At 43.4% G+C, this 19789-nt stretch overlaps 1 protein-coding gene across 3 annotated transcripts in view; it reads left to right on the top strand.

The window, feature by feature from the left end:
- Positions 1-19789, top strand: part of PDCD1LG2 (programmed cell death 1 ligand 2) — a 76602-nt gene that overhangs the window by 41615 nt on the left and 15198 nt on the right. The window contains exons 6-7 of one of the 3 annotated variants that reach the window (XM_049642469.1): positions 2290-2339; positions 14062-18764. In XM_049642469.1, coding sequence (XP_049498426.1) covers positions 2290-2339; positions 14062-14067 — 56 coding nt within the window. In that variant the 3' untranslated portion in view covers positions 14068-18764. Of the gene's footprint in view, positions 1-2289; positions 3044-14061; positions 18765-19789 lie in introns of those variants that run through there. The other 2 variants (XM_049642383.1, XM_049642550.1) reach the window with 2 other exon arrangements.

The raw sequence follows: 19789 nt of genomic DNA, 5'->3' as shown, positions 1-19789 counted from the left end.
TGGCTGAGGTCTTTATGTTAAGTCTGGGATGCCAGTCCTAACTTCCTTCTCTTGAGTTCCTCTTCAAGCCATTGCTGTCCTGAACTTCTCAGTCTATCAGAGAGAGTCAAGTAAAGGGGTGGCTCTCTTAGTCCCTCTCTGCCCAGAAAGCTCATTGGCTCCTAAACGGACTTGCCCATCTATGACTCAACGACCAGCTCTGCACACCACGCTGTACAGAGAGGGCAGCTGTGGCCAGTCCATAGAAGGTTCTGTTTACCATCACTACCTGAGAGGAGCCCTCAACAGTGCGGGGCTCCAGGTGACTCACTGTGTTCTAGAGAAGGAGCTGGCAACTTCTGTTGCAAAAGTAATGTAAAGTTCTGCCTCATCTGTTGGTCTTTAAGTTTCATGACTGCAGGGGCTGTGTTTCTCTTATTTACCAATAAATGCCCAGTGTCTGAAACATTGCCTGGCACATGTAGATAGATGTTCAATAAAATTTTACACATTGAACCTACTATACGCAGGTATCCATGCTAACTTGCTCTGTATAATATAATAGCCGTATGTGGTTATTCAAATTTAAATTAAATAAAAATTCAATTCCTTGGTCATGTTTTAAGTGCTCAATATTGTTAGTGGTCAATAGCCACGTGGGGCTAGAGGCTATTGGACAGAGCAGATATACAATATTTCCCTCTTTGCAGACAGCAAAATATGTCCCTCTTTGGACAGCACTGGGTAGACCCTTTACAAACTTCTTTTCAGTTAATTTTACAAAAACTTCTTGAGGCAAGGAGTAGTGTCTACACTGCACATGAAGAAACTGAAGCTTCAAAAGTATTCTTAAAGTCAAATAGCTGGGGTTTGAACATAAGTCTGTCTGATGCTGTATGGCCTTCTTGTTGCAAAATAATAAAAACTGACTCAGTCTGGATAGTATTATGTTGGGCAATGGAAGGAGAGAGTCTCAACCCAAAATAATTGAATGGCTTGATCATTGGCTGTGCTGATGGCAAAGTCAAGAACAGAATCCAGGAGGAGTCACCAGCTATAAAGAGACCAGATCTCTAGAACAGGCCTGCAGCTCATAAGAATAATATTTCTCAAACTTTCTGTTATAAGGAACCATTTATTTTTACATTTCCAATATGTTAGCGTCAATGCTTTTGCAATATATACTAAAACTTAATTACTAAAAAGTAAAATAAAAAGAACAAAGACATACAACAATAAGGCCAGTTTTTACTGGATTCAATAAACCTCTGACATGTCAATAAATATGATCAGAAAAAAACACAGTAAAAGGATTACTATAGAAGTTGCTAAGTGTTATACTAAATCTCGGTAATTGTCTCATTGTGGGCTGGTAACAAATCGTTCACCCACCAGCCCCAGCCCATGGACTCTACACTTTGAATGGCACTGCCCTAAAAGACTGAGCTGGAACTTTACAGAAATTTAAACCAAAGACCAAATATGTTGTCTGATGGTTAAGGAAGCACTACAGCATGGCAGCACTTTCTCAAGCGTTAGAGAGGACTGGACTGAAACTCCATCATTCATGGGCAATTTCTATGGGTTAACTCTTAGGCTCCTTTCAAATGTAACTCCTCTTCGGGGAGACTTCAGTGCTGGATAGAGGCCCTCAAAGTCCAGGCCAAGGGTGGTATTGTCATGAGGCAGTTGCTAAAAATCTAGTGTACAGAGCAAAAGCAGAAGTAGGGATGCACATAGTTTAGGAACCCGGGCATCAAGCTCTAGAAGAAAATCAGAGCTGGGACAGGGAACACGTGACACCAAGGGTTGAAAAAGAGATGAAACCAGGGAAACAGTGGTGAACAACATCCTGTTATGTGAACTTGTGCTTCTGCCCCGAGTTCCTCTGGAACAATATCGGTCATGTACACCTTAGTATAAATTAATTGATCAGCCCTTTTGCTTCATGTAGGGCAGACCAGAAGGAAGTGACAGTCAAGAGCAAAGCAGAACAGGGAAAGAGAATTCTGAAGCCAGACGTTTCCTGGGGCTGAATACCCAAATTAAGAGTCCCTCAGCCTTTGAGTGCCTGGTGGCCAGGGGCTGAGAAAAGAATGGAAAGTAGACCTACTATTTTGTTCAAGGTTTTTGCCTAAGGGTACAGTTTTCCCTTATCTGTTGTTCAGCCTGATGTCTCAAGCCACAGTAGGCATTTGGCTTCTACATGTGATTTATTTGGATTAACTTTTCATTCTGCCATCTGTTGGCCTATAAACAGAACACTTTTCTCAGTAATCTTATCCTGTCCCTGGGATTTCTCTTTTTCAGACACAACCAAAAGATCAGTCACCACAATAAGGAGGGAAGTGAACAGAGCTGTAAGTAGTCGTGACTTACCTTATCTCTTTCACCTCTTTTCTTCTCCTAGGTTAAATTAAGAAATAAACCCTGTTCTCGGAATGCACAAAAGGGCAATGGAATAGTTTCAGCCTGCACAGAATCTTCCTGTTCAGTGGCATTTCTGCCCGTTGCTACTGTGACCTTAGGTTGTTCCACACCTCTCTTGGAGGAAAAAAAAAAGTGTCTGCTGTGCAGCCACAGAATAGTTGTGTACTCTTTGGTCTGTCTCTATTACTAGGCATTACCGGGAATCTGCACAGGACATCAGGGCCCACATGCTTAGAAACATGTTTAACACTTAACAGCAAGGGAAGATACTCAAATCTGAACCGATCAACAACTCATGTTTTTGCAACCGTTGTTAAGTACATCGTTGGGGGCTGTGGGTCAAAGTTGGGAGAATAGAAGTCTCTTCATGAGGCTGACAGGCTTGGAGCTGGAATTTGTGGGAAAGGATATGATATGGAGGTCAGGAGAATTGGGGTTGCTAAAAATCATTCAGCCTGGTTGGATGAAATGCTTAGACCCTGGGGAAGTGGTGTTTTGGGGACCAGACCTGGGTCCTCTTGCACAATGGGTATTTCTAGCTTTCTTAGGAAAACCACCTTTCCTTTTGAAATCTGGGGATCACATGGTGTGACGCACGAGCTCATGAGTTTGCCAAAATCATAGGCAACTCATAGAAATTTGTAAATAACTTTGCTATCAGCTACTTGAAATATTCAGAACTGGTCATTTTAGAGTTCTGTTGAATGTGTCTGTAAAATTCCAGAGGCACCAACTGTGAAAACAACTCTAAAAAATCTTCAACACCAGGGTCAGCGCCTGGCAGCTCAGAAGTACAAAATATGACTGACAGGAATGACATTGGGCCCTGCTCCCTCCTACCACATCCCTGAAAGCCATTCGTGAAAACACATCCCATTACTGCAATACTCGTCCCTGGGCACAGAACAAGGAACAAAGGCAGTTTAGGTCTGGACTATACTTAAGGTCTAGTTGTGCTGAATTGCTCTGAATCAACAATGAGATATTCTTAACTCAGAAAAGTTTCAGATTATTACTGGCAGTACTAACTGAAACATCTGTTCCTTGAGAAACAAAACTCCTATAGTCCGATAGACTGGGATACTTGGTCTACATGTGGGTTTCCATGGGAGAGACCTCAGTATTTGTGCTTCATGAGCTCTGAGTCTTTGTATAAGTGTCTCCTTCAACTGCTCAGCATAAGGAAGAAAGAGAAAAAGGGTGTCTGCTGTAGAGCCACAGAGCAGTTGGTTTGAGAGCAGAGGTGGTAAGGTAAACTCAGATGCCGAGACGGCCAGGCAAGTATTGAAATGACAAAGAAGGGCACACTATAACCAGATACGGGATGGTGACCAACTGGAGGGCATATTCCTGTGAATTTAGCACCAGGCTAACATTGTTGAAGAAGATGAAATCCAGATTTTTCTATAAAATGTCCTAGTTATTAAATGCTTGCTGGAAGTATTTCAAATATCAAACAAACCAAATAAAATATGTCCATAGGCTAATTGAACCTATGAGGGACCAGTTGCAACCTGTCCCCTAGAGAGAAAGTATTGTCAGAAAAGGGGTTAGAATCTGAGTAATGAAGGCAAAACCATGTATGTGAGGAATTGAGGGAGGCTCAAAGGCTTGCTGCCATTCTGCATGTCTCATCCTATGGCCTGCCACAAGGCCTGAGTAGCACATGGTTAATAGAGGGACTTTCTTGGATTAACAGGGTATCACAGCCATTTTTAAACAATGCATCTCCTTATAAGCAGAAAAACCTCATACTCTTTTTTAAATGGTAGGTGAAATTCAAAGTAAAGTAAATATCTTGGTCAAAAGTCAAATTAAAGAAATTAGACTGGGGTGCCTGGATGGCTCAGTTGGTTAAGCATCCAACTTATGGTCTCAGCTCAATGTTGATCTCAGGGTGGTGAGTTCAAGCCCTGCATTGGGCCCCATTCTGGGGGTGAAACCTACTTGAAAAACAAAAAACAACAAAAAGAGGAAAGATGGGAGGGAGGGAGAGAGGGAAGGAAGGAAGGAAGGAAGGAAGGAAGGAAGGAAGGAAGGAAAACTAATTCTCTTCTCTTTCCCCCCAACCAGTAACATATAGTCGTCCATTGTGCCTTCTAACCTGGGGAGGGAGAGTAAAGGAGGTGAAAGAATGATGCTTCTCTTCTCTCTTCCTCACCCCTCCCTGGCACTTAAATATGTGGTGTGATGTAAAGAGGTCAGGACCATTTAGATATACATCAAAGAGGGCTCACACAGGAATGTTCCTGGTACTTTTATTTACAATAGCAACAAATCAGAAATACAGGTGAATAGGAAATATAAACAACTAAAATGAAAGCACAAAAAATAGATGTATTTTTGAGATGGATAAATCTGAAAAATATAATTTGGGGAGAAAAGATACACAGCAGAAAGATAGAGAAAATGTGTGGGCAATTATAGAGTTTAAAAACTGCAAACAACCTCTATGTAGTGTTTATGGAAACAGTCATGTGAAGTAAAAGTACAAAAACAACCAAATTTAACCTCTTAAACCGGGTGGTAGGGATGCCGATGGTGACGATATTATTCTCCTAGTTTGTTGTATGCCTGAAATGTTAATTTTTATAAAGAAGAGGTCATGACTAAAATTCAAGAGATTTAGACTCCAGTTTTTCTGTGAGCTACACAATCTAAGGTAAGATCCACCAAGGGGCACTTGAATATTCTCCAGAGAAACAGAACCACAGAACCACTAGGACACTGGCAAGTATGAAATCTATAGGGCAGGCTTGGGGGCTGGAAGAAGTTCGGGTAGGAGTTGAAATTAGGAATCCAAAATCTGTAGAGTAGGCCAGTAGGCTGGGAGCTCAGGTGAGATATCTATACTACGGTCTGAGGCAGAATTCCTTCGTCTCTGGGAAACCTCATTTGTTGCTCTTCAACTGATTGAATGAGACCCACCCACATTCTGAGAAGGCAATATGCTTTATTTTTTTTAATTAAAAAAAATTTTTTAACATTTATTCACGTTTGAGAGAGACAGAGACAGAGCATGAATGGGGGAGGGGCAGAGAGAGAGGGAGACACAGAATATGAAACAGGCTCCAGGCTCCGAGCTGTCAGCACAGAGCCTGATGTGGGGCTTAAACTCACAAACAGTGAGAACATGACCTGAGCTGAAGCCAGACGCTTAACTGACTGAGCCACCCAGACACCCTGAAATTTGCTTTATTTAAAGTCAACTGATGACAAGCATTCATCACATCTACAAAACGTCTTTCCAGCAACATCTAGACTAACATTTGATCAAACAACAGGGTACGATAGTTTAACCAAATGGACACAGAAAACTAACCATCACATGCACTACCACAGGAGAGAGGCAGTCTTGGCTGGAGTAAGTGAATTTGTCAGACCTTCCTGAGCCTCAAAAAATAGAAGTATGTGACTATTCTCTGGTCACAGAGTTGTCCTAGAGGCCAGGGCTCTGTCTAAAACCTGTTCATCCATGAACCTGCCACCCCGGTGCCTGCAGACTCACTATTTAGGGTTTTCTATTTATTTCACAGGGCTGTTTCTCCTCAGCTCACTGCCTCTTTCAACAAAAAAAGGACATGTGTGGTATCTGCACTTTATGTGTTTTGAAATAATGAATAGTTGAGTAAATCAGGAAGGGGAAAAACAGCCCTGTCACCAAAAGTGCTTGATAAAATTAAACTGAAGGGTTTGGAAATGACTTGTCTGTCTTACTATCCATTTGTCTGTGCTTCTTATAGTTTATTCTGCAATAAATATAAAAATTGACTGATTTTGACCTAATTTGTCTTACTACTAAACGATGAATCTTGCTTAATTTTAATTGTGTTGGCCAGCTCAAAAATAAATAACTAATACAACTTTTACAACTAAAAAAATTTTTTTTAATGTTTAATTTTATTTTGAGAGACAGAGAGAGACAGAGCATGAGCAGGGGAGGGGCAGAGAGAGAGACACACACAGAATACGAAGTAGGTTCCAGGCTCCGAGCTGTCAGCATAGAGCCTGATGTGGGGCTCGAACCCACGAACTGTGAGATCATGACCTGAGCCTAAGTCAGATGGTCAACCGATTGAGCCACCCGGGCACCCCTAGAACTTTTTAAAAATTACATATTTTTTTCTGAGCAAAAATGAAAAAAAAAAATCCATTGCACACAGATTACCGTGGTTAATATTTAATAGTGCTTTAATTTCTAATGTTTTTCTGTATTTAAATTTTATGAAATTAAATTATAGTATGTATAGCTTGATATAGTTTTCTGTAACTTAATTTTATGTCATTAGTGTTACCCATGTGCTAAAAATATAATTAATGGCTTTGATATTTTATTGTATATATGGACTAGGACTTACCTAATTCTCTATTGCTCTACCTTTAGTATCTACCTCAGAGTTGTTTTATGTCTTTGTTATTTAAATATTGTCACAATTAGGGGCACCTGGGTGGCTCAGTAAGTTAGGCGTCTGACCCTTGATTTTAGTTCCAGTCATGATCTCATGGTTCATGAGTTCGAGCCTTGTGTGGGGCTCTGTGCTGCTTGGGATTCTCTCTCTCTCCCTCTCTCCCCTCCCCTACTCTCTCTCTTTGTTTCTCAAAACAAACAAGCTTACAATAAATAAATAAGTAAATAAATAAATAAATATCATCACAATGAATAATCTTATACACAGATCTTCATCTGCAGCTCCGATTATTACCATAAGGTAAAATCTAAGATGTAAAATTACTGGACTAAAGCTATAGACGTTTTTAAGACTCTCAAAATATATCGCTGAATTGCCCTCTAAAAGGGTGTACCAACTTATACTAGCAATATATGAAAGATGTAGTTTCATCATTGCGTTTGTTCCAATGCTGGGTATTATCGTTTTTAAATTTTGCTAATTTAGAAATTGAAAACTGTACGTCATCATTACTTTAATTTGCATTTTCAAGTTATTAGTGAGATAAAACATTTGCACAAATTTACAGGTTTTATCTTCTTTTGGGAACTGCCTATGTATCTTTTGTTCATCTTTTTAGTTATGTCTTCACTTACAGTTAATAGTAACCCATTACCTGCTATATATTTTATTTTATTTTATTTTATTTTATTTTATTTTATTTTTTTTTTTTATTTATTTTTGGGACAGAGAGAGACAGAGCATGAACGGGGGAGGGGCAGAGAGAGAGGGAGACACAGAATCTGAAACAGGCTCCAGGCTCCGAGCCATCAGCCCAGAGCCTGACGCGGGGCTCGAACTCACGGACCGCGAGATCGTGACCTGGCTGAAGTCGGATGCTTAACCAACTGCGCCACCCAGGCGCCCCTATATTTTATAAACTTGCCCTTGATTTGTCACTTACTGCTAAGCTGCTTCTTCTTATCTGAAGAAAACAGTATTGGGTATAGTAAAATTGGGCTCACAGGACCAGGTCATAAACATAAATGTCCTATATGTCACATATTTATCAAAAGGAAATAAATGTATTAATTATAACAGTTATGCTAGATAAAAAGCTTACAGGCAATAGGATCCACGGTTCCCAGAGGACCAAGTTATACATCTCTAAGAAGCAGGTGCAGTGCCTTCTTCCTTTAAGAGCCCATCCCATCCTGGGATGCATTGTACTTTCAGTAGGCACCTATGAAATGCTGGCCAACCAACGTTAACATTCTATTATCCACTAACATATATCAACTCCTTTTTAAGGATTAGGTGAACTGTAGCCAGGGGGCCAAATTGCCTCCTGTTTTTGTAAGCAAAATACTATTGAAGCACAGCCGTGCTCACTGTTTCCATATCATTCCCAATGTTCACACCCTTGCCCCCCGCCTCTGATGGCAGAGTTGAGTAACTGTCTCAAAGCCTATATTGCCCATAAAGTCTAAATACTTTACAACCTGGCCCTACAGAAAATGTTTGGTGCCCCAGAAGTTCTCCATGGCTCTGTGCCTTCTCTCACAGTGAATGTACTTGGTCTTGTGCTAAATACTCTAACGCTACCCCCAACTCCTATCTCAGCTCCATAAAGTCTGAGGACAGAGCCCCTCTGGGAAGAGCTTGGTCCAGCCAGCTCAGAGCTCTCGATCTCCCACCTCTATCTTCTGCCATCCCAGCTCTGCCTCACCTCCAAACCACCCACGTGGGGACAGTCAAGTTCTAGGCTGTCCAGGAGTCATCCTGACCCTCCTGTTCTTAGTCACATCACCTCGGTAGCTAGAGTCCTGGGACTTGCCCTGAGCACATTTGTCACACATAGTTCTCACAAGACTTTGATACAGATAAACAGTCTCCCTTCCCACTTAAGAAGGGATGGGCTTGGTGGTTTTGCTTCACTGACCAGAGATTGAAGTGAGACCTGATTAATGTGAGAATGCCCAGCAGGGCTCAGAAGCTCAGGCATCAGCTGTACAGGGCTTGATTTTCCACTCCATAGCTCTGCCTTGAACTTTCTAGGCAACTCTGGGAAAGGTGTTGCCTATTCTTATTCTTGTGGAAATCCAGACTTCTCAGCCTCCCCAGATGGGCTTTCAAGGCCTTAACTTTATTACAGGATCAAAAGACTCAGATCAAACTAAATGTGGCCAAAGAGCTCATTACCATCCTTCTCCATGGTGGATGTGGTGGTCATTAGTGTTATTTCACATATTTCCTGGATCTCTTGCTTTTGTGTGATGTAATAGGATTGCACTTCTCTGCACTTAATTTGTAGTTAGGTGTGGTCATGTGATTTGTATTGATCAACTAAATATAAGCTTAAGTGATGTGTGACTTCTGGGTAGAAGATGTAAGGCCTAGCTTGTGCTTTGCTGTATTCTTTTTCCATCTGGTGTGGCAACTAGCAACATTTGGGGTAGTGTTGCTACATCAGCATGGGTCTCTGAGTAACTACAAATAATGGTCAGCCCCTTGCTGACCCTCAGTGGACAGGGAAGCTTTGTTTACTATTTGATTTAAATAATAGAGATTTGGGGGTTGTTTGTTACTGCAGCATAATCAAGTCTATCCTGACTGATTCAACAGGGAAATCCTGGAACCTCAACTCAATACACTATATATTGTCGCTTACAGTTCTGCTTCTCAGGAGTGATAATATGGGGAAAGGCTTTCTATATAACAAAAAGAAAAGAAGAGTAAGATATAAAAATATACTTACTATATCATTAATGCTTTATTTAAAAAATGTTTTTAATATACCGTCACACCCCTTTCTCCCAAACAAGTGAAGAAAAATATTTAAATGCCCATAAGCATTATATTCTGGAAACTTGTATTGTTTTCTTCTTTTATATTTTCTGAGTTTTCTTTGTACTTGAACACATTTTAAAATGTTCCAATGTTGGGGCACCTGGGTGGTTCAGTCGGTTAGGTGTCCGACTCTTGATTTTGGCTCAGGTCATGATCTCGTGGTCGTGGGATCAAGCCCTGCATTGGGCTCTGCCTTCAGCACAGAGCCTGCTTGGGATTCTCTCTCTTCATCTCTTTCTGCCCCTCTCCTGCTCACGGGCACGTGCTTTCTCTCTTACTCTCTCTCTCAAAATAAATAGACATTAAAATAAGAAAAATAAAAAAGTAAAATGTCCCCATGTATCACTTTTAAGTACCCAGGGGTGCTTGTTAGATGAAGGATGATCTCTGTCTCTATCCTCACCTCTCACCGTATGTATCACCTCTTTGTATCCTATATAACAAATGCATATACAGAGCTCTCCATGGGGTCCTTGTCAACTTTAGGGAGAGGAATGCTATACCCTGTTTCAAGGACACATACCAATGTCTTAGTTGATTTTCAGAGCTTCTTAACCTAGTGAGCCTACAAGGAGTGGATCCATACTCCAAGGATGTAAGAGATCAGGCTTGGGACCATGGCTTCTTGATCTCGTGCAGGCCACCGAGCTATCAACCAGAATAGCTTCAGGAGTGGATTCTGATCCCATAGATCTATATCATGTTTCCTTTTAAAAAAAAGTTATCCTAGTCATCATGACATGGTTTGTTAGAGATTACAAACCATGTAACCTGACTTCCTCATTTTACAAATGGCAAGATTTGGACTAAGGGATGTTACATAACTTTCTTGAGTGAAATAATAACAGAAAAATAAAAGGTCTTGTGATTCCCAGTATAGTGCTACTCGTTAATTCATTCACTCTGAAATATGCGCTGTCTATTTGCAAGACTCTGTCAGGTAGGCTGTGTGGAAGTCGTGAGGGTGAATGAGGCACAACGTTAGTATTCCAAGATTCTTACAATCAAGAGTTGGAGATAAGATACTCAAAACACTGTTTTCATTGGTATAATTTGGGCTAAAATGAAAAGAGCCCAGATTTCTGTATACCCCCTAGCAGTTGATCAAATCTGTGTTTGTTTTGTTTTGTCTGAGTCTCTTGTCTTCCCCTTAGGAACTTCCACCTAAGAACTGACCATAGCCTCCACAGGCCGCCATGGTGCAGGTGCCTTCTCTGTGCAGTGGTTTCCAGTCTTTTCTTTCTTTTCTTCCCATGATAACCCTTTCATAAAGGAAACATTAGACAGAACACCTGTACATACTGAGTGGGGAAACTTGAGTCCTCCTCCTCTGGGTCTCCTTTACTGTCACTACTATGCACACACTTCTGTCGTGAATGCATGGGGCTTTTTCCCCACCCGGAAGTTCTCTGGGATACCAGCTTGGTGTCCTACGATTTAACTCAAGTCTGACCCTGTGTCGCTGGGGATGGCATGAGATCCCACCCGTTAAGGGCTCAGTCCCACAAGACTGCCCTCCCCACCCTCCACCCCCCACTTCAGATGCCAATGGCCAGCCCAGGCTGTCACCTCTGCTTCTGACCAATCAGCTATAAATAATCTGAGGTTCCCACCATCCCCTCCTCGGGTTTGGTGAATTTGATAGAGCGCTTCCCAGAAGCAAGGAAAACAGTTTACTTACTGTTTATTAAGTTACAATAATGGGTTATAAACAATACAGTGAACATCTGATAGAAGAAATGCATATGGCAAGATATGTGGGGGCGTCCACACTCTGTGTGTGTGCCACTCTCCCAGTACCAACTTGTGCTCCACAACAGAGAAGCCCCTGGAAGCCCTACTTCAGGGATTTTTATGGAGGCTTTATCACATAGGCATGACCAATCATTAACTCCATCTTTAGCCCTTCTCCCCTCTCTGGAGAATGGGGTTGGGGTGAGGGGTGGGACTGAAAATTCCATGCCTCTCACCATAGCTTAGTCTTCTTGGTGACCTGTCCCATCCAGGAGCTCATCAAGATTCACTTCATTACAACAAAAGACACTGCTGTCATCCAGGAAATTTCAAGGGATTTAGGAACTCTGTCAGGAAGTGAAGTCAAAGACCGAATATTACGACAAAGATGTTCCCAATGCTCTTATCATTTAGAAAATTACAAGCGCTTTAGGAGTTCTGTGCCAGGAGCCCCGGGCAGAGACTGGTATATATATAAATATATTTTTCAATTATCTCACAAAAGCATGTTAAAACAGTGGTGAAACCAGACTGAGGGGTATATACACCCTGCCTTAGGTCCCTGCAAAGGCCTCTAAGGTACATTGTGCTTCTCGGAACATATTTGGAAAATCATGAAGCGCTCAAACTATCACTTTATCCCAAAGCCCACCTTATGTACCTATCCTCAGAATCCCCAGAAATGCCCGCCCCACATCCAGCTTCCTTCCATGTAGAGCGGAGCTGTTCCAAGGAGGCGGGTGGGGGCTGAAAGAGGAGAAGAGAAAGTAACCTCCTCACTCACCTGGTTTGTGAGGGTTTTAAGAAAAATGTTTATTTATTTATTTATTTATTTATTTATTTATTTATTTATTTTTGAGAGAAAGAGAGAGTGCAAGCAGAGGAGTGGCAGAGAGAGAGGGAGAGAGAGTCTCAAGTAGGCTCCATACTGTCAGCACAGAGCTGGCTGTGAGGCTTGAACTCATGAACCATGAGATCATGATCTGGGCAAAATCCAGAGTCGGACGCTTAACTGACTGAGCCCCCCAGGTGCCCCTGAGCTTGTGAGTTTTTAATTGTGTGAGAAGTCTGTGTATTTTGTATTTTAGTTCCCTATGGCTTTACAAGAAGTACAAAAAATACATGAAAATTCAGAGATGGAGAAAGTATCACTTTAGGCTGGGGACAATCAGGGAAGAGGGAAGGCTTCATGGAGGAGGTGACATTTGCACCAGGCAAACATGCGAATAACAGACTATTCTAGATAGAGGGGACACAGGGGGAAGGGCAGAGGCAGGGGGACATCACATCTGTAGGAAAAGGCGTGTGATCCCAGCCTGGAAAAAGCTAGGTGTGAAGCCAGAGGGAAGCTGGTTGGGGGCCCTGCTGTGAGCCAGGAATTCCAGGCAAAGGAGGTTAGATGTTGCTCCTTAGGCATGCATGCCTCAGGTCTCAGCAGGAAACAGAGGCCACACTCAGAAGGGGTGACTGAGGCAAGCTTACTAGCTGCAAAGGCAGGAAGGGGGCGGTGGGGAGGTTGAGCGACCTGAAACTGGCAAGAGCAGGGGAGAGCTGAGCACCCCTAGGCCTAGAGGGGACGGGGGAAGGCATAGTTAAATTTTTTTTTTAATGTTTATTTATTTTTGACAGAGAGAGAGAGAGAGAGAGAGAGAGACAGAGCATGAGCGGAGGAGGGGCAGAGAGAGAGGGAGACACAGAATCCAAAGCAGGCTCCAGGCTCCGAGCTGTCAGCACAGAGCCTGACGTGGGGTTCGAACTCACAGACCGCGAGATCATGTCCTGAGCTGAAGTCGGACGCTCAACCGACTGAGCCACCCAGGCGCCCCAGGGGAAGGCATAGTTACCAGAATGCTGGTGAGAACAGCAATAGGAGAAGGCCACCTGTAAGGCTTTGCATGGCATCAGCTGGGCTCCCCCGTGCATTTGTGGTCAGTTGACAGATTGTTTGGGGGATGCTGGTCTTAGGTGGCCTCATTCATATGTCTTGGAGTTGCCGCTGGCAGTCGGTTGGGCCGTGTGTCTTCAGCAGGTTTGTCTGTGCTCTTTTCAACACGGAAGCGGGTCCAAAAAGAGCAAAGAGAAGGCAGACCCTGCCATGCATGTGTTTTTCAGGTTTCCGTCCACATCTCATTGACCAAAGCAAATCAGAGCTAGGCCAGATGCGCCTGCAGCCTGTGTGGGAGGTTGCTGAAGCGCATCCCAGCCTCACTATGCTACTCGTTACAGCCTTCTTTATCCCCTAGTCTGAGGGAAAGCATGGCATGCAAGCCGGGGGGAAAGAGAGCCCAGTGAGCAGTCCAAGGTCACCCTCCGGTGACCTGAGCAGGGTAGAGCAGGGTGGAGAATGCGTCTGCAGGAGCCAACAGACATATCTGGCTCCGTGGGGAGCTACAAAAGGCTTTGAACGGGGAGCCCCGCCAACCGTGCTCCAGTGTCACTGGGCCGACTGCAGGCCTGAGAACAGAGCGGAGAGGCCTCTTGCAACAGGTCTGGAGAGAGAGGCTGAAGACGTGGACGAGGACCATGGTGCAGGGGGGAAGCACAAAGGTCTTGACCTCTGCTGCCTCCAGATAGATGAGCTCTTCCCCCACGGCCGTTTCTCACTCCAGTCTGTTTTTGAGAGGTTATCTCTTCTCTAATCAGCAAAGTGATTTTCCTATTTGTGGACTTGTCTCCCCAGATTTGAACCTGTGTTTTCGGGAGCTGGGGTGACCGGATGGGACGTCCTCGAGAATGTTCTGGACTCTGAACAAGAATCCTCTGGCCTGCAGAGCTCGTTGTTCGCACTTGTGCAATGCCTTTGTGGCTCCAGCACTGAAGAGGAGACCGCCAAGAGAGCGGGCAGCGCCTGGCCATGGTGTGCTCCGAGCACGTCAGGCAGTCTGCCCTCCCCACATCCAGGCACCCGCCCCTGCAGCCTGTGACCCTAAGCAAGCACTACTGCACTTTAGAAAATGACCGCCCCGGACCCGGGACCCCAGGGAGTGCTCTGCAGCTCGTTCTTGCTGCCAGACTCAACACAAAGGGAGTTTCCCCCCTAAGTTTCCAAAGTGATTTCCAGAAGCGGAGATGAATGGAAAGTTTCAGTTATAGGAAAGGACGAATTGCCAATAGAGCTATTTTCTCCACTGTTTCCTCTGGGTATACTGGAAAAGCCTTTTGAGACCGTTAGAGTTTACACACAGTCAAGCCATAATTGACAAGTTATGTGGCTTACTGGAATCTTGACATCTGAGTTGTTTAATTAACAGAAAGCATTTAAGTACACAGTGGGCGGCTACAAATCGTGGAGAAAAGCCGTTGAGTATTTTGTGAGGTCTGAATCACAAAGCATTTTTTTTAACCTGCAATGGCACCATGTTGGATGATTTTGTTTTAAACTACATCTTTAAAAAGTTCTGTTTTCTTAACCTCGGAAACCAATGGCATACATTAGAAAAATTTAGCACGCTAGTATGCTGTACCTGCAAAGATTTCAGATGGGCATCCATAATGGTCAAAGTCCCAAACTAGGGCTCCTTTCCCGGCCCTCTCTGTGACTTTAAACTTAACCTTTCAGTGACTCGGTTCCATGTCTGTGACACAGTGACGCTCACTAGTCAAGGCCTTTGATGGTTGGCACTTTAGAAACGCCGTGGAACCCCTTCCGTGCGTGTCAAGGGTAACAGCACGCAGCAACAGCAGGTTAACCATGTGAAATTTGGTCTGTGTACTGGGGCCATGGCGTTCGGGGCACCTGCTGATCTATGAACTATCCAAATGTGTACATTATCTAGAGCCGAGTCTTAGGTTAGCAGCTTATCTTTCTCAGTTTTGAATCATGAGGATTTGAGCACATGTTACATCTTCTCCTTAGACTCTAAGCTCCTGGAGGGCAAGGAGGGAGGAGGGGTTTGTCAGTCCTGCAGCCTGTTGCTTGGAGTAGATGCCTCATGCATGATTGGCTCTGAGACTCATCGTAATATTGAAGAAAATGGCGACTCGTGACATCCTTACTTTTTATGACATTAATAGGATTGGCTAAAAGTATGTAAAGGCAATCCTTGAAACAAAAGAGCCGAATGAACACTAAGTCTTTAAAAAAAAAAAAGTACCTTTTACAAAGGGAGCAAAAATAGTATTCGGGAGAGTTTGAGGAACTGAGAAATGCCAGACAAGCAAAAACCACCTATGATCTCATCATCTCAGCACAAGTATTTTCATTTTTGCTGTTTGCATTTGGTCCTTGTCCAGACATGTATGCGATCTCAGCTAGCGTTGTAATTTTCCATCCTTTTTTCAAATTTGTCATTGTACCACAAGCTTACACCTATATTGTTGATTAGTCCTCCTAATGATCACTTTTAATGGGTGCTTGAGTCACAGATCACAATGAGATGTGATTAGGCACAAACTCTGTTCATCACCTGACCACTGTAAGCCTCTCCTTTGACTAGTGGACCACAGGTGACATTTGGGGTTCCTAAGGACCGGTGTCATTTCAGAGCAGCGTTCAGGAATCCCTGAAAAGCCTGGGTATTTCCATTTCCCCCAGTGCACAGACACCTTCAGGAATGACTTGAAGTCCCCTTGGGGATAGCTTGAAAGAAGATCTACAGTACCCATGGCATTGTCGCGGGGTCCTTTCTAAGAATTTGGGGAAGAAGCTGTGATTCTCAGTTGTGAAAACTCAAGCCAGGTTTCTATTCTATAGATCAAGCCATGCTTTGGTAGGCCGGACAACTACTTAATTCTTAGGGCCAGCCACTACTAAAGATTTCCTGTAAGTAAAAAAATCCGATTGCTGTTCTGGGATCTTATCATCTCATTGAAGTCAGGAAGCCCATATCCGTGGCAGCATTTCCTATCATCATCTTTGTCCTACAGAAAACAGCCGTCTGGTGGCACCCAAGGTTGTGGGGCTCCCTCACTAATGCATTTCTCAGTGCTTTAGTGAAGGGAATATCCCTTGGGCCCTTTCAAGGGGAGGAAAGATGCACAGGTAACACATGACAAATTGCCCCATTATTCCATAGAAATTCTATCAACTTGCATCATTGTTGTCCACAGGGGTCAGCCAACCAACGGAGTAAACAGACCACTTCCAGCTGCTCAAACTAATACATTTGTCTCTGCTTGCTTTTCCTGTATAACAAAACTTAGGGCTTATGTTTATCATTTATGTATTTATGATTCTGTAGATTAGCAACTTAGGCTGGGCTCGGCTGGGGCAACTCATTTCTGCTTTCCACGGCATCAGCTGGGCTCCCTTGTGCATTTGTGGTCAGTTGACAGATTATTTGGAAGATGCTGGTCTTAGGTGACCTCGTTCACATGACTTGGGAGTTGGTGCTGGCTGTCGGTTGGGCCGTGTGTCTTCAGCAGATTTGTCTGTGCTCTTTCAACATGGAAGCGAGTCCAAAAGGAGCAAAGAGAGGGCAGACCCCAGTGTGCAAGTGCTTTTTAGGTTTCCGTCTGTATCACACTTGCTAACGTCTCATTGGCCAAAAGCAAGTCAAATAGCGAAGCCAAAATCAATGTGGAAGGAATTACACGAGGGCCTGATACACAAAATGGCATGATTCCCTGGGGCTACTGCTGAAACAATCTATGGTAGCATTAAGTCCAAAAACCTATGGAAAGTGTATTATATCAGGGCTACCTAAGTTTGGCCCCAACCCAATGTTGTATTGTGTTCTCCTTGATCTGATACCCTTACAATCCATCTCTGCCTATATTGGGTCTGTTCTAGCATGAATTTAACAAAACCTTGTGATTCTTTTGGAGTAAAGCCTTTTCCTCCAGAGCTAGACTCTGCCCTTCTCTCCCTGAATATGCTGGGATCTGACTCTAGATAAAAGCCTGAAGGCCATGGGCATTGGGAGCAGTGGGGTTTTAAAAGATTAGGGATCCCCATGCAAAGGCAACTGCCTCAGACGTGCTTACTACCGGTTTTCAAGCAAAGGAAGGCTGGTATTATCAAATGGGAAATGAGAGGCTTCGTCCACTATCAAGGGAAGATCAGTGACACTTGGGGGGAGGGGGAGGTCCAGATTTTCAGCTTCATCCACGCCCACCCAAAGGTTCCTGTTCCTCATGTCAGAGTCGATTCCTTCTAAATGACCACCTCCACTCTCGCATATGAGACGTGGCCCATCTGTGAATGTTTCGTTTGGGTCTGCTTTTCTAAACATGTCTGTCCTATAACTATAAGGAATAAGAGATATTTTTAGAGCAGCCTTCGAAGCCCTCTGATTCCTTAGAGATGATTTGAGCTGAAAGCTTGTTGTTTATTTCCATCCTGCAAGCACCATGGTGCAGTCGGAAGCAGCCGGCTCACCTTGCATTCCTCGGAATCATCTTTACCAGCTTTAGGCAGCAGTTAATGTGTCTCCAAAACCCTGCCTCCTGCTGGCACTCCAACCCAGCGAGAATAGAGGACAATTTAATGAATCATAACGCCATTGCATGCCATAGATTACCCGCTCCCACTTTCCATTGGCAAAGAGTTCAGCTCTGAGTTCAAAGCAAATAAATCTCAGAATCTTGTTTTTGAGAGCCTGTTCCCTAAGATGATTCCCAGTATCAGGTCCTCTATCAGCCAGGGTCCAGGCAGGAAAGTGCAGTGGGTTTAATATTGGGAATTGGTAATAAAGATACAGGAAGACAGAAAGAGCACAAAGTAGATACCAAAGAAACCCAAATCTTGGAACTGCCAACAGCAGCTAACTTTCTGCTTTCCGCCACCACAGAAGTGACAAATGCAGGAACTGGAAACAGGAAGGAATTCTTTGCCTCTGATATTCCGGTCCCCTAGGGTTTCCCGTCTCTTGGAACTTCACAGGAAGCCAGCTGGCAGGGGAAGCTGGTGAGTGAGGTTTGCTGAATCCCTGCCCCAACCTGGCAGAACAGAATAGAGGAAGGTAGGCTTGGAACTGAGAACAGGAGGTAAACAACCAACCAGTTCCTGAATCAAAACTTGTCTGGATAAATGGAGATACATTCCCTGAGAGAGGAAAATACAGAGACGATGGATTCCAGTTAGATTGTAGCACAAGGAACTTTCTTAAACTTTGTGGCATTTGACCATGTAACAAGGGCCTATTATATATTTATTGATTAGTTGGACAAGAAAGTAGCAATTGGGAACTGCTCTGGCCACGAGCATAGGACAAAAATCAATCTATTTTTAAATGCATTTCATAGAACTTGTATCAGTTGCATCACTTGGTTTGAATTGAAAGAAAACCTGAAGGGGCGCCTGCGTGGCTCAGTCGGTTAAGCGTCTGACTTCGGCTCAGGTCACGATCTCGCGGTCCGTGAGTTCGAGCCCCGCATCGGGCTCTGTGCTGACAGCTCGGAGCCTGGAGCCTGCTCCAGATTCTGTGTCTCCCTCTCTCTGACCCTCCCCCATTCATGCCCTGTCTCTCTCTGTCTCAAAAATAAATAAACATTAAAAAAAAATGTAAAAAAAAAGAAAACCTGAAGCAAATGGGCTTAAATTAAAAACAAAACAAAACAAAAAACCCCAGAATGCATTGGCTTATACAACCAAGCAGCCAGAGGTGCAGGTGGACACAGGGGTCTGATGATGCCAGCAGGATCCAGATTCTCTCCACCATCTCTTCCTCCGCTTCCTTTTTGCTGACTCCGTTGTCAAACACGACTCTGTATTCTCAACAGCAGGCTCTTCTTAGGGGAAATAACTCCAAGAACAAGTTTCCTGCTCAGTTCTGTTTGTCCTGTAAAAATAGAACTCCGTGGTAAAACAGAACAGCTCAAGATGTAGAGAGGAAGCAACTCATGCCAAGTATTAGGAGTTGCACACATCAAGCAGAAATATAATTGGCCTGAATATATATATATATATATAATTTTTATTCAGGCTGCTGGTCAAATCAGGCAGCTTCCCAGTGTCTCAATTCCCCTTGCTTTAAAAGTCAGCAGATGAAACGCTCAACTTATAGGTAATTTAAAGTTTAAATCAAAACAAAACTTAAGGAGGCCTTTTCAGTCATAACATTGGCAAATGCTTTTTTTGTTTTTTGTTTTTTGGTTTTTTTTAAAGAGAGAGAGAGAGGGAAAGAGAGAGAGTGTTAAGCAGGCTCCTCACTGGGCCCCGATGCAGGGCTCAGTCTCACGCCCATGAAATCATGACCTGAGCTGAAATCAGGAGTCAGATCCTTAACCGCCTGAGCCACCCAGGTGCCCCAGCAAATGCTTTTTAACCATAATACATATTGCTCCAAAATATGTTGTTAAATTGGTAGACTCATAAACTGTTAGTGGTCACGTATCAATATGATTTTTTTGGAGGGTGATTTGTCTATAGATTACAGGCCATACTGCATACCATTTATTCAAGTAAGTGTACTTTTATAAATCTATAAATCTGAAATAATCCAAAAGATAGAAAAAGCCAAAGACAT

Source organism: Panthera uncia, chromosome D4 (assembly GCF_023721935.1).
Source record: "Panthera uncia isolate 11264 chromosome D4, Puncia_PCG_1.0, whole genome shotgun sequence".
NCBI classification, from domain to species: domain Eukaryota; kingdom Metazoa; phylum Chordata; class Mammalia; order Carnivora; family Felidae; genus Panthera; species Panthera uncia.
Note: the sequence above shows the minus strand (reverse complement) of the source record. Positions and strands in the feature narration are given on the sequence as shown.